At 39.0% G+C, this 14907-nt stretch overlaps 1 protein-coding gene across 1 annotated transcript in view; it reads right to left on the reverse strand.

Annotated features, from left to right (window-relative positions):
• Positions 1 to 13426, reverse strand: part of cavin2a (caveolae associated protein 2a) — an 81857-nt gene extending 68431 nt beyond the window's left edge. Inside the window, exon 1 of the mRNA XM_039755898.1 lies at positions 12356 to 13426. Coding sequence (XP_039611832.1) covers positions 12356 to 12850 — 495 coding nt within the window. The 5' untranslated portion in view covers positions 12851 to 13426. The remainder of the gene's footprint in view (positions 1 to 12355) is intronic.
• Between the last annotated feature and the right edge of the window lie 1481 nt (positions 13427 to 14907).

Raw genomic sequence — 14907 nt, forward strand, 5'->3', positions numbered from 1 at the left:
GACTCACAGATTGCCGCTGCAATAGCTTCCCACCTAAAGAATGTCAGCTACTAAAGATCATCTACCAAACTTTTCCTAACAAGCAGTAGAGATGATGGCATCTCAACTCACTATTCTGAAGGGATGAAATTGAAGAATGTTATCAGATTTGTCCACATTATTCATTATTTCGATATACAAATGCAAAGGTCATTAAACTCAAGGGATTTCAGTCATTCCTCAAGACACATAGAAGCTTCATCTAATCTCTCCCATCATTTAACATTACAGCATAATTTGGAGTTTAAAGCAGGTGCAGTCAAACTCTCCTCGACAATATCAGCAGCAAACCGTGAAACAGATCAAAAATCAAGGAAAGTATCTACAGTAAACTTATAAAGTTGAGGGGTTCACTGATAACAACTGACCTTTCCAATATACCGTAGTATAAAATTGCTAGCGTCTGAGTAGGATATTGATTTTAATCATAAAGGACAAAATTGTTTGTTTCAATTGTATGTCCAATTCTATTAGGCTCTTTAATTTCTAGTAACTGAAACTCAACTTTAAACTCCATCCTTCACCTGATGGTGTTTTGACTTTTCAAAAAAAATATGAGCACTGATGGCCGGGGTTTGTCAGATGTGAAAAGTCATGTAAGTTAATTCTGCACGTTGATTTCCTTTGACCAATCAGGAACTGATTCCACGTTTATGCTCTTGCAAGAAAAGTTACTAAATATTTGTAGATATATGAGGAGGAGAACAAATTGATCAAGTTGTAGCGAACGAACCATCCATGGTGTGGTATTTCTACTGAGAAATATCATGATCAAGGTTCAGAGTTATAGTACTTGTGTAAGTGAAATAATGCTTGAAAAGTGTGTACACAGCTTTCCACATAAACATTGGGATTCAGGAAAGAAAACTTGATGGGAGATATGGCAACTGTGACCTATTTGTAGGTAACATTTTTAGAAAAACTAGGAAATGACGACACCCTTGATCAAGCAGTGAAATGCAGCAAAACCAGCTAAATGTTTAATAATTCATATCACTCTGCTGTTATAAGAATGTGTGTTGATGTGACAAACATTTTAAACCACAAAAAGGACGATTATGATGTGTAGATTGTATTTTAGTTCACTTTTAAGACAGTTAATGCTGCATATTTGCATTGAAGAACTTTTCTGGTTTTTCATTAGTTTATTTTAGCCACCTGTTGTCTCTTTTCAGGCAACTAACCAATAAGTCAGGAATATCTCAGCCAAGCTTCACTTCATGATGCCTGCTGTGCTTGAAGCCATTAACAGGCTGGCAAGAGGTTACATAATGTTTATATACGGTGTGGGTGAACATACATAAAAAATAACATGTTTTTGTCACCATAAAACTGCAATTGGAAGCAGTGACCGGTACTCCTAATGTAATCAGAGCACTTTACTGCACTCATATTGCAATAACGACATCTAGTAAGAATAAAGCTGCTTCTGTGAACTGTAAGCAGTTAAATTGCATTAATGCGCAAGCCATCTGTGATGCCAAGATGAGACTGACAAACGTCATGGCTCGGTTGCTTGAATCAACCCGTGATTCATTTATTTTGAGGCAAAGTAGCTTTGACAGACATAATGGCACTATACTTGGTTGCAAGGTTGCTGGCAAGGCCCTTAGTTTTTCATTTACCAATCACTGTATGGCTACTGGCGACACAGTGGCGCAGTGGGAGTGCCCTGTGTGGAGTTTGCACGCTCTCCCCATGTCTGTGTGGGTGCATTGGCGACCCTAAATTGTCCCTAGTATGTGCTTGGTGTCTGTGTGTGTGTGCACCCTGCCCGGGGTTTGTTTCCTGCCTTGTGCCCTGTGTTGGCTGGGACTGGCTCCAGCAGACCCCCGTGACCCTGTAGTTAGGATATAACGGATTGGATAATGGATGGATGTATGGCTACTCTCTCAGACACTAGCGCCTAACACTTTTTTCCAACCCCAGAATGCAGAGGAGAGATGCTAGAATGCCTCGTATGATCTTATGATCTGATGTCTCAATTTATCAGGAGGAAGGCTGCTCTGCCAGCCAACTGCATATACAGTATATGAGGTTGATTATCATAGCTCAACAACCAGGAGGAGTTCAAGGGGTGTTCATGTGCACACATTTACAAGATGATTGTAATTCATAAAAGTAAATGGTGTGAAAATGTGTGTACATCAGGTTTTACAAATCAGATTTTTTTGGTATTTGCATATTTCACATTAGAATCGATGCAAATGTTTTTTAAACAAAACCCCAAGTCTTCAGAGGATTAATAGTGAGGTACATCTTCCAGCAGCTAAAAATTCACAATAACATTGCATATTTGTATTTTTTTTTACAGTTTAGAATAAATTATATAGTCTGCTAGTCATAAGATATATGTTGACCAGCGACTGGGAATCGGGCTACAAATTCTATATTTGTGAAATCCATGCTTTCTCTGCAAAGAATTATTTGTTTTTTTTAAGTACTTGAAATGATTTTGTTATCGTGGCACTGATTTGTGCTTAAAATAGACCTTCCTGTTTAAAAGGGGCTACGAGACATGAACTCAGCTCTTCGCCACACCTCATTTGAATTTTTTGTATTTTACGACTCTAATCAGAGTCGGAGTAATAATTATGTTGGCGTGGTCATTTTAGATCTGAGATCGGCTAAAATTTAAACAATGACCGTTGTTAATACCCAGCCGTGACCCGTCATTACTCAGTTTGCCAATAGATGTCAGAAGGACGGATGCCAAAACCAAACTGCCCAAAGATAGATTTCGACATACCAAGCAAATGGCGATACATTCTAAATTACTTACGGTTCTGGAGCTGTTGAAGGGTTTAAGTCATTCAGTGATGTTAGTCCTGGAAAGTATGCCCCACCAAACCAATGTTCCAAAAACCAACTGAACTGACTGTTATCTCCTCGAACCAACACAGGCTTACTATACTTGGCCATCCAGCAGCGTCACTGAAGCGTTCAAACATTCTTTGCTCAAACCAACACTGACTTACTATACTCGGCTGTCCAGTGGCATCACTGAAGCGTTCAAAAATTCTTAGCCAATCATGCAATACTGCGTCCGCATTTGCCACATTATGTTCTAATTATAGAGGCAGAGTCCCATTGCATGGTTCTAACTTGTATTGAGTCGAGGTATTGACGCGAACACCATACATACGGGGTATTGACGTGAACACCATACATACGGATAGTATCAAATTATATATAAGGATAATGAGCTCCATATATTCTGAAAAACAGAGATACAGAGAAATAACTTTGCATATTTGTATTTTTTACAGTTTATCATAAGTTGCATAGTCTGCTAGTCAAATATAGCTGATAATGACTTTAATTTAATCTGCTGGGAAACAGAGATACAGCAAAATATCGGACCATACTTCAAAGTGTCAAACTGTGTGGGTACTGTGCATTTTGTTCAATGGTCTTGCCAATAGTCTTGAGTGAGACTGTTCAAAAGCCCTTTCTCCATTTGTGAAGCCATAAATCACATGCCAGTGATCAGCTATCAGCATGAATAAATTGTTAAAGGTGGGATAGCACTTGAACTCAGACAACATAAAATGTGAGAAAAGTGTATATTGTCCACCTGCACTAAAAATACACTGAAGGCCAGCAAGTGCTAAACATTAATAGAAACTATCAATCCAAAAAAAAAAAAACATATGCGGCTGAATAAAAAGAAATTCTGGAAAAATGTAAATACCAGTGGGCCAAACGTTTTTTTTATAAGGAAATTTTTTAACAAGCATTAGACAAATGATTCCTAATACTTCTTTGGACAATTTAACAATACACAGACAAAAGTGTCACAGTGAGATGCTGCTTACAATGATCTTATTTGGCCTGATTGTCAATTAGGGTCAATTACGCTCAGGCAACAGAAGCATATGAATATCCATCAACATCAGTGAAAGGTTTTTTTGTCATGTAAATGTGCTACCTTCCATGATGGATAGAATGAGAGATGTATTTGTCCTCCCTACTATACAAAGAAAATAAAACAACTGAAAAAGCAGGAATCTCACACATGGTGCATACATTAAAATCAAGCTACAATCAACACTTATAATTTTGAGTGGCAGAGTACAAGTATCACAAAGAAGACAGAAAGTTATACCCCCAATAAAATGACTGATGGTTAACAAGCTATTTTTTGACATATTATTTCAATGACTTAACCCAGTTAAAAGCATATTCACTAACTAATAAAGGAAAAAAATGGACAGTAAGGTGACCAGAATTTGTGTCCCGGATCTTTCCTATTTCAAGTTTGCATGTTCTTCACTTGTCTGAGTGGGTCTCCTCCGGGTGTTCCAATTTTCTCCAACAGTTTAATGACATGTGGATTAGGTGGATTGGCAATACTGAATTGGCCCTAATGTGTGATAGAGGTGTGCAATTTTGGGTTAGCCCTACAATGGACTGGCACCCTGTCCATGGTTTGTTCCTGCCTTGCATCCTTTGCCTGCTGGGATAAGCTCCAGCACCCCCTGCGACCGTATTCAGGACTAAGCGGTTTAGAAAATGACTGACTGAAGAAGTGAATGTTAATAAAGGCAAAGGAAGGATCCTCTAGTCAAGGCAGGGGGCCAAAACCAAACTCCTTAGTAGACGTAGGTAATGATGCTTGTATTTTTAAAAATAAGAACATAAGAAATTTGAGAATCGAGAGGAGAACATTCAGTCCATCAAGTTTGTTTGTTAAAGTCAAACCTATTTAATAAAAATGTCATAATTTTGACTTGCACTTTTTGCTTCATGTTCTTTCAGCTGACATTTAGGTCAAAACTGTAAGCCTATCATGGTAGACACTTTTTGTTATAATTATAAATACCACTTCATTTAATGAGGGAACAAATGACTTGACTGTTAGAAAATACCAAGCATTTCAAAAATACTGAAGTTATTCTTAAAGTCCTAAACAACTTCTGTAGATGTTGGATACTCCAGGTAAGAGTTAAGTGTCATGGTATTACGACCTACAGCTTGTCAGAAAATCAATATGATGTTTCTGGATTTACCTTTGAGCTATTCAGCTTCTAATACTGCAGACATCTTCACATTATTAGGAGACTGTTAGTTTCACACGAAGGTAACTTGGCTTGCATTGCATCACCAAAAAAGGAAGAATCAGAAAAGGAAAACATTCCGCCTGAGCAGCCTTTTCTTCCAGTGAACAGAATTACTGCAAGTGCTCTCATGATCAGCACACTGCAATCAAAAGTTGTGAAAAAGACAGTAAAGAGCCACAACAAGATCACATTTCACAAATGGAACATTTAAAAAAATAATGTAATGTTTCAAAATTCAAAAGAAAACATGACCAGTTCATGAAAAGAACATGTAAAGAATTATTCTAGACAAGTAAATGAGCAAAATAAACAAAACAATCCCAAAGTAACAGTCTCAAATCAACTTGAGCTCAGGGTCACGGAAGCCATAGCGTTGCCCAGTAACAGGCCTTGGACTGGGTTTCACATTATTTCAGGGCTACCTCTTGCCCAGATTCACACCCACTGGCTACAACCAGTTGTCCTAAATTGAACTTCTTCAGAGACGTGGGAGGAAAACCAGAGCACCATGAGAAAACCCATGTGGATAGAATGTGCAGACGACACATGGACAGTGGTCGGGTATAGTTTTCAAACCCAGGAAGCTGGGTCAATGAGGCAACAGTGCCAACCACTGTGCCATCACACCACTTTGTTATACATATAATGTTACATGAATAAATTTATAACAGCAAACTGGGACCATTCTAATGGATCTTTTCACCTGAAAAAATGACAATGTGGATAAAAGTATAATATAAGGTGCATTTATTGAAAATAAAGCACAGAATGGAAGGAAACTAAAGGAGAACAAAAAGTACAGCAATAAAAGGAGACAACAAAAAAGTATTGCTGCCCATGTGGAAATGCATGAAACCTTATCCACTTGCCCACCTCTCCACTGTTAACAAAGCACGCTGTCTGCTCTCTTCTCATCTACTTATCTCTCATGACCCTTCCCGCTCCCTCCTGCTACTAAGCATCCATTCCAAACACATCACTTTACAACATAATCAGTGAACCCCAACTTTATAACCCCTACCAAGGTCTTATCATTTGTAGGGTCAGACAGCCATTATTTTGCTAAAGACACACCAGGCATGACATCTCCCTAGGTGCTCCTGTTGCCCAGGCTCCTCTGTGACTCACTCAGCCTTTAAAGGGGATATCTGTGATGAAAGGGCTGTCAGGGATTAAGTTCTGCTACTTTACTGGTTAAAGATAAATAACAATGCTCCTGCCAGTCCTCACATGCCTCACCCTATAATCAACAACACCATCATAATTCTCCCAACTTGGGACCACATGCTACGCCTTCCTAGTCAGCAGGGATGCACAGTGGCCTCTTGGCCTTTCCCTTTTTTGTGCCTGCATTAAAATGACTTCCTGGACGCCCACAATAATTACAGTGCAAATGACCCTGTGATGATGCCCTTCTTCACCCAAAGCCAGTGACACCTTTGTATAATTTTGGCTACCTCCTCCCAGGTTGCACTTTGCTCGCTATCACTCTCTTCCTTTCTTAAGACCTATCTGTCCTGTGCCACACTTGTTCTACTTTTGAGTCTGGTAAACAACTCTCTCAAAATTTGATTCTGATACATCTTACAAACATTCACAGTGAAGATAATGTTCTTGTTTGTCATCAATGAATTAACTTTCACCTAATGTGCCTCTGGATATAACTCCACCCTGCCTGAATGCATGTGGCTCCTTCAAGACATATGTACTGGGTGTGTTTGTCCCATTTGTGAAATTTCTTGAGTTACAAAAGGTGAATAGACAAAATCTGGCTTTAGGGTTACTTTTGAATCTTGGGTGTTTATAATTCTACTTTATACTAATTGTTACTGCAAAGCAAACAACTGCAGTTATTTTGTTATTTCTATTTTTTACTGAACATATAGTCAGTGTAAATTGTACATACTTACATACAGTCTCAAAACCACTTAATTCATTCAGGGTCATGGGAGGCTGGAGTACACAGACACACATCAGTGCAAGGGAGGAACACTGGAGTACCGAGAGGACACGATGACACAAGGAGAACAATCAAAGTCCACACAGATAATAACCAGAAACAGAAAAAAACCTAAAACACTCAGATTCCTCAGATGGTAGCACTAACAACTGCTTCACTGTACCAGCAGGTGCAAATTATAACTCTTTTTACTTTTTACAGCACAATGAAGAGTGACAAATAATGAAATATATTTACAGCAAAGATGTACTGTACAAATGTGTAAATGATATATATCAGTAGGTTGATTTATATAGCATCATTCATATCAAGCACTATCAAATTCCAGTTTCAAAAGCAAAAAACATAGATGAGTGTAAATTATATGTATCTTAATTTTGTTAGATCCCCCAAGTATTTAAGCTTGCTATTATTTACATATACAATACACATTAGCACAGTGAAATGCCAGTTTGTTGAACTGGGCTTAACAGTACAATATTAAGTCCAGCTGTTTTGATCACGTTTTGCATTTACAGACCTTTATTCACTACATATATCTTACATCCCTCTTTCTTTTCGCACCTTGCTGCTTTTTTTCCATCAGACATCCAGCCCTTACATCCCTTCTTTTTTGCTTTTTGTTGCCTTTTTTCATTGGACATTCCAAGTCTGTTGTGGACGTTGGACAATGCCCAGACAGACGCCACACGGCTTACTATCTTATACTGGCTACTTACCATGGTCCATTGGATATTACTGCCCATTTGTGGATGGATGGATAAAATCACGCCAAGGCACAGACACTAGACATTTTATCGCTTTATATTTCTAGAGATAATGCAAAGCTGATTGACTGACTGACTGACTCACTCTCTCATTTATCAAGAAATACACTATTTCCCATTTAGTTAAAAAGCTAAAACTTGACAGGATGGTACATCTAGGACAGTAAATATCCGCTACGAAAGGACATTTCAATACATGAATATTTATGGGTAAAAAATTAAACACTCCAAAATCTCAAAAATGCTTTGATTGATTTGACAGAAATTTGATGATGTTATAGAAAAAAGAAAATTATCCATTGATAATCTGTTTGTTAATATTCATTAATAATATGCTGCAGTGTGCTTAGAGGAGGTTTTATGCAAAAAGGACATGGCAGAAGTAATTGACAGGCACACAAACAGCGACTCTAGCCAACAGGGTGGACAGATGACTGAAGAAGAGGCAGTGCCCTGGAAAAGGAAATGGAGACACAATCACCTTGGTGTCTACAGTCAAATAAGAAATGGAAGTAAACATTTCGGCGAAGTGCAAGGAAGATGCAGAGCTCAATGGTTAGCAAATGCTATGAAGCTCCAATGAGGATGCAGAGTGCTATGGCTGTGAACGGTGGTTCTGATTTGCTAGAAGCAAAAAGGGAGAGTGAAGTAGAGGTGGAAATGGTGTCCTTTGATCCAACACTAGCCTGGACAAACAGCATAAGTTTAAACTTAACCAGTCCCACATGAGCTACTCCATTGATACAGTGTATATATTTGCATCTATGGACTTAGAAAGGGGACTCCCACCGTGCTCTCCAAAATTCTTTACATATAAATTTGCATCTGTGGACTTTAAAGGGGGACCCTGATCATTTAAGGATGCTCAAAACATAAAACATTAAATTCATTGCTTGGACTGCCTAAATGTGTGCTATTGTCTTGCACCCCAAAACATGAGGCTGAGTCTTAGTACTGTAGCAAAACCAGCTTTATTCTTATTAAGATAGGAACAGCACAGTCATTTATTGCAGCGGGATCTACCACTCTCTCAAACACAGACACAGCAAACATGCAAGGTTTGAGCCAGGTCAGTAGCCAAGTCATACCGTTCCCTGTATTTATAATGTTCCTTGCATCACCCATCAGTGACAGGAGCTTATAGTGACTGTGATCAACTCATATTTGTTTCTGCGGTTCTATGCTGCTGAGCTGCGAACCTGCAGTTGCAACAGACAAGCAGCCCTCCATAGATGCGGCAGTCGACCTTTTGTGTGTCGTCCTGTTGGGGAGTTCCCAAAAGAGTTCAGAAACCCCACAATATATATAAGCTTGAACATACATCTGACAAAAAAATGAAAACAAATACTGGAATAAACAATGTAAACAAGTGAAAATCATAAACATCTAATACTGATGATAATATACACACAAATTTTACACTATTCCCACTGATTACACATTTCAGTTCAAATCAAAACATCTACAAAAGCCAAATCACTAGGTTAAGCAGAAATTGATCGAATGCAGGAATGTTTTACTCATGCGCACTTGTATATAGCATGTTCAAGAATAAACAGATCCAGTGATCTCATATTATTATTTTTCATCTGTCTGACACCTTTGTTCAAGGTGACTTACAACATTTGGTTACATTTCTTTTGTTTTTGCAAATGGAGCACAGGCAGGTGATGTGACTTGCCCATGGTCACACAGTGAAAGCACCAAGATTTGAACCCACAACCTTATGGTTTGAAGTCCTAGGTCCTAGGGTAAGCCTTAAATATTATGTCAATTTACCTGCCAATAATATTAGCCCTTGGTTTAAAAAAAAAAAAAAGCTGCAAATATTGTTTACAGAAAAGTACTCGATTACATAGTACTACTGATAAACCCCATAAACAAGTGGCAGTATAACTGAGGCCCAGTGTCTTATGAAATTTCCCAGGCAAACCCAGGTAACACAGCTATCATCGCAAATATGAGCTGAAAGTACTTATGTGACCTAGTATGCTTAGACTGGACAGGATCAAGATGATCATCCAAAGTTGGTTCCTGCTTTGCACCCCATTTTGATGAAACAGGCTCCAGCCTCTTATAACCCTGAAATGTTTTGATTTTTATAGTGCCTTTTATAATAAGCACTCTGAAAAGGCAAATAAATACAAACATCTGTGCAACCATTATTAATGCACGGTATCTTTCCACCCATCTATATTTTGAACCCACTCCTTTCTTAGAAACTCACGTTACTACAGTATTAGACAAAGGGCTAAGGCCAGCTCTGGATGAGGATACAGTTCATCCCAGGCACAATATTGCAAATCAGACCAATATTGTATACTTGAAGCTTTTAATTTGAAAACCAGAACACTTGGTGAAAACATTCATACCCCACATTGAAAGTGACTAAAATGAGAATTGAATCTACTGTATATCCTTGAATTGGTGAAAAAGCAGTGCTGTCCGAGTTTATAAGGCAAATCAGTATAATTTATCAGTAGAAAAATAATATCCTCTTTGATAATATCATTATTTCCATATTGAGAACTTTTATAAAGTAATTAGGTAGTAGTACATAATATATGGGTTGCATCAGGGGAGAACCCTATCGGCATCATTTGGGCTCCACCCTGAACAGACCTCACACTCACAAACATTGTCATGTACTCATACGCGGCCAATTTAGAGTTGCCATTCGATCTAACAAAATATCAAAGAAAGCAAATTAAAGCAATAGATATCCCAATGGATACATCAATTTAAATAATACTGTCTAAACCAGGAGCCTATTTATATTGAACATTTCATGGTGAGCACTGTTCCAAATTTTATAAAGTCTTTACCATCCAAATTCAAATTATATTTAACTTTATTTTAGTAGTTCCTTTCACAATAAGCATTTTCTCAAAGTAATTTGCTAAACAAATTACAAAAAGAAATATATCATGCTTCATTTTTGTAGTGCCTTTAATAGTAAGCAGTCTTACAAAGTAAACAAGAAGTAGTACATCAGTGTTTTATATAGTACCTTTCACTCTAAGCACTAAAATATATTTACTAAAAACTGTTTAATTTTAGGGTTATATCTATAGTGCCTTTTATAGGAAGAAACCTTAATAAGTAAATGTGAAGCTGCATATGGGATATGTACTGGTAGGATGTTTGAACATCGAGCGCTACTAAGTGTTACTAAGAAAGTACAATACAACAATGAAGCTGCATTCACTTCTCCATTTTTGAACTCACTTTTTCCAGTTGAGGTGCCAGAGCCTGTTTTTGCTGCACCGGACACATGGCGGGAACAAACCCAAAATGGGGCGCCACCCTGTCACTGACACGCTCACATACAATGTGTCTATGCGAAGTCACCAGTTAAATCTGCATATCTTTTAGGTGTGGAAGAAAAAAAAAGATATCTGGAGAGAAAAAAATCACCAACACAGGCAGAACAAACACACCCCGTTACAGAAAATGACTTGTTCAGGATTCAAATGCAGTGTCCTGAAATGGTGAGGCAGGATTAATTATCTCTGTACCTCCATTCCTTCTATGAAAATTACATTCAGATTTATTTTTGTTTTGCCATTTTTTACAGCAATCACTTAAAAAATGACAAGTAGTGAATTAGTTTAAGTGGTATCTGTCTGTAGTTTACTTTATATAGCATCTCTCATACCAAGCACTATTCCAAATGCATGATGATGATAACAAGTCAGGGTATATTATACTTTGATTCACTCGTATAGTGCCTTCCACACTGTAAAGGGGTCTGCACATGAGTCCATGCATTCACTTTGTTTTTTGTAGTTAAGACAGCAGTGGTGACAGAGAAATTACATGTATGGACAGGCTAAGCTCTCTGTGTGGTGACCTCTGTGTGTTCACCCAAAGAATGAAACCGCAAGCACAAGAGGTTAATATGAGGTACACGTGCATAGTTACTAGACTAGACACTCTGTGTGAGGGCGTCAGAAGCTTGGAAATCTCCGAGAATTGTGTAAAGGTGGCAGCTCTTCCAGACTAACAGCATGGGGATAAAAAAAGCCTGGGCATCTTTATAGATTTCTACATTTAAACTGTACTGGCAGGATCTTTAGAAAGAAGACCCAGAGCTGCACCAAACAATTGCTAGATGAATTACACCCCCGATAACTGTGAATGTCCCAAAATGTGATGTAGACTGTGGCTAGATAGAAGTAAGTTCTTGTCTGCTTTGCTTGGTGACCCCCAACCATACAGAGACGAGGATGGAAACTGAATGAGTCATTTTAAGAAGCTAAATGAGAAACAGCACATCTATGTGAATTGCTTCTGCTAACTCTGTACTGTAGATTTACACCCTTCAGAGATGGCTGGGTTATTACTTTAGCTGACAATCCAAACACACTGCAATATATTCTAAAATTAGCCTCTGCTGAAAGAAGGTTACCGCAAGAACAAGTTCTACTGTATATGCCAAGGTAAAAGGTAAAGATGACACCTTTAGCTGAGCAAACTCTGCTCGGAAGACAGCCTGGGTGTGAAGCTCTTAGTTGTTCACCCACCTGGAAGATGAGCACCTTGAAGTTGTTTCTCTTGAGAAGATAGGCGTGGTTGGCTTCCAGCTTCTTGACCTGGACGGCCTGCTTATCCATCTTGTCTTTCACCTCCTTCATGTGCACGCTGACCTTGCGAGATTTCTCCAGCAGCTTGCTGACAGTGTTGGATGTTGACGTGTGGCTCTTGGAGAGCTTGGTCATGTCATTCTGGATGCAGCGGACAGCACCGTCCATCTCCGCCTGCCTCTGCTCCATCTTCTGCTGGTTTTCTTGCACTGTGTCCAGCATGTTCACCAGCTTGTCCAGCAGGGTCAGGACGGTAATGGCATTGACCTGGTTGCTGTCCTTCAGAGGCTCCAACGTGCCAGTGCCTGTCGTTAACGGGTTCAGGCTGTGACTCGGAGAGGAGTGAACGGGGCTCGGACTGGGCACCACTAACTCCTGAGTTTCGTGGGAATTCATCCCACTGCTCTTTTCGGCTTGAACTCCATCTTCACCCATTTTTTTTCTTCTTCTCACGGATGCCCAAGTTCCAGATGAGCTTTTTCACTCTTGCTTTTCTTCCTCCTTTTTAGTTCTTAACTCGCAGGCTGCTCCTCCCTGGCGCTTTTACCCTGCGCGCTCTTGTCAGATTTCTAACTCTCGTCTTTCTCCAGCGCGCGCGAAACTGCGCAGTTAGCTCAAAGTTTCCACAAACTTTCGGAAAACGTCCGTCTTTCCTTCGGCCTGGCGTCCCCTCCCACTTTCCACTGATGTGTTTCGTGTGTTCCTTTTGGATCGGGCGGCTGCGTGCAGGCACAACTGCATTCCAGCCAGTCCCAGTCTAAAAAGGCTCCGTCTCCACCCAGTGGGAGGCGATCTCGCCGAGTTATTTTCGTAGGTGGTAGTTAGGATTGCTTTTGGGGGTGGGTGGGCACGCGGGGTTAACCGATCCCGAGACCACCGGGCTGTGAAAAATTCCACCGTGTTATCCTTCAGAATGCCCCACCCCACTTCTTTTTAGGAATGACTTCATGTTAACTCCTAATTTGGCCCCAAGCCACACTGATCAGGATGTGGCAGGCAGTTGTACAAAAATGTTTTCGCTCTTTCAGTCCTTTTTCTTCTTGGACTGTTTGGGTTTCGGGTTGTCCAAAATTGTTTGATGTCACTTCGTAGAGTGCCAGTCTAGCAATTCGCTTATGGTGACAGGGCTCCGCTTTTTATCCTGACCACAACCTGTGTTTTACTGAAGGCAACAACATCTCACTCAGCTGACCCAAGTGAACTTTTTTTATTTGCCGAATGTAAAAAAATGGAAATAAGGAGAGGAGTCAGACATTTGATTAGCAAAACGTGGCGAAATATGCCCTTTGTGCACCTTTACTTAACACTACGCGCCTAGCCTACTTGATGCTATTACACATCATATATAAAATAAATATATTAATATTGTCAGAGTACTAGTTAAAAGCTCTTTTAAGTTTTTATTTATTTATATATTGTAATAAAAATGCTTAGGAACATAACCACTTGTTATTAATTAAAAACAATATCACGCTAAGTGTTGTTATATCTTGGCGGCCGACAATTTCCAGGATTCAACGACACTAAATCTGACATCCCATAACCGGCCGTTTATTTGCACACCGTGTCTAATCTAGTGGTCCTCATTGTTAGGACTTTCACTTTACCCTTCAAGGTTAACTCCGCGTCTGAGTCGCTGTCACCCTTATTGAGTCATTTCAATTGAAAAATACGTTTAAGCAAATGCACTGCAGCTCTGTCCTAGTCTGAAAGTGCCATTTGCTATTCAAAGGTGTTAAATACACTAAAAGAAGAGCCACCGCACATTACTTAGATTCTGTGAGTTAATAAAAATGAGTGCTGCAAATGAAGGCCCCTTTTAAGATTTTATATATTTAAAGTGTGTGAAGTGCACCCTCTGGTGGAAAAATAAATATTACAATGGAAGAACCTAGGTAGTGGTATTGTGTTGGAATAAAAGAACAGAATGTCGTGTCACTTTATAGTTCATACCAATTAAAGTCTACAATATCTTTACTTAGCCACCAAAGTAGTTTAAAATGCCAAATATAGCTTGATTTCTCATTGAAACATCGATTAATCAATTAAGCATCTAAAAATATCCTCAAATGATTAGAAACATTTCATGACAAAAAAAAAATCTCAAATCACCAACCTCACAGCATGGAAAATTGGTAGGCTGATTTTGTTAAGAGTCACAGAAGCAGACTTTGAACCTTCATTCTTGTGTTTTCTGTCCAGCTGATTAACAATAAGGTCCCACTGACTATAAATTACATAATACCTACTCTTTATTGAACTATTTTTCCTCACAGAAGGAAATGGTGCTTCTGAAGATGTCAGGTGCACATCATACTAATCAGGGTAGAGAATACAAACTATATTGCTTTAAAAAGTACACAGAAACTGTCTGGGAAAGCTGTTATTCACAAAAGGTCATGTATAGTGATAAATAGATAATGTCCATATTCAAACATAAACTAAATATGTAGAGATCCTCCTACACTCGGGTTAACTGGTTGAAGTGGCCA

The sequence above is a fragment of the Polypterus senegalus genome, chromosome 6 (genome assembly GCF_016835505.1).
Source record: "Polypterus senegalus isolate Bchr_013 chromosome 6, ASM1683550v1, whole genome shotgun sequence".
Lineage (NCBI taxonomy): Eukaryota > Metazoa > Chordata > Cladistia > Polypteriformes > Polypteridae > Polypterus > Polypterus senegalus.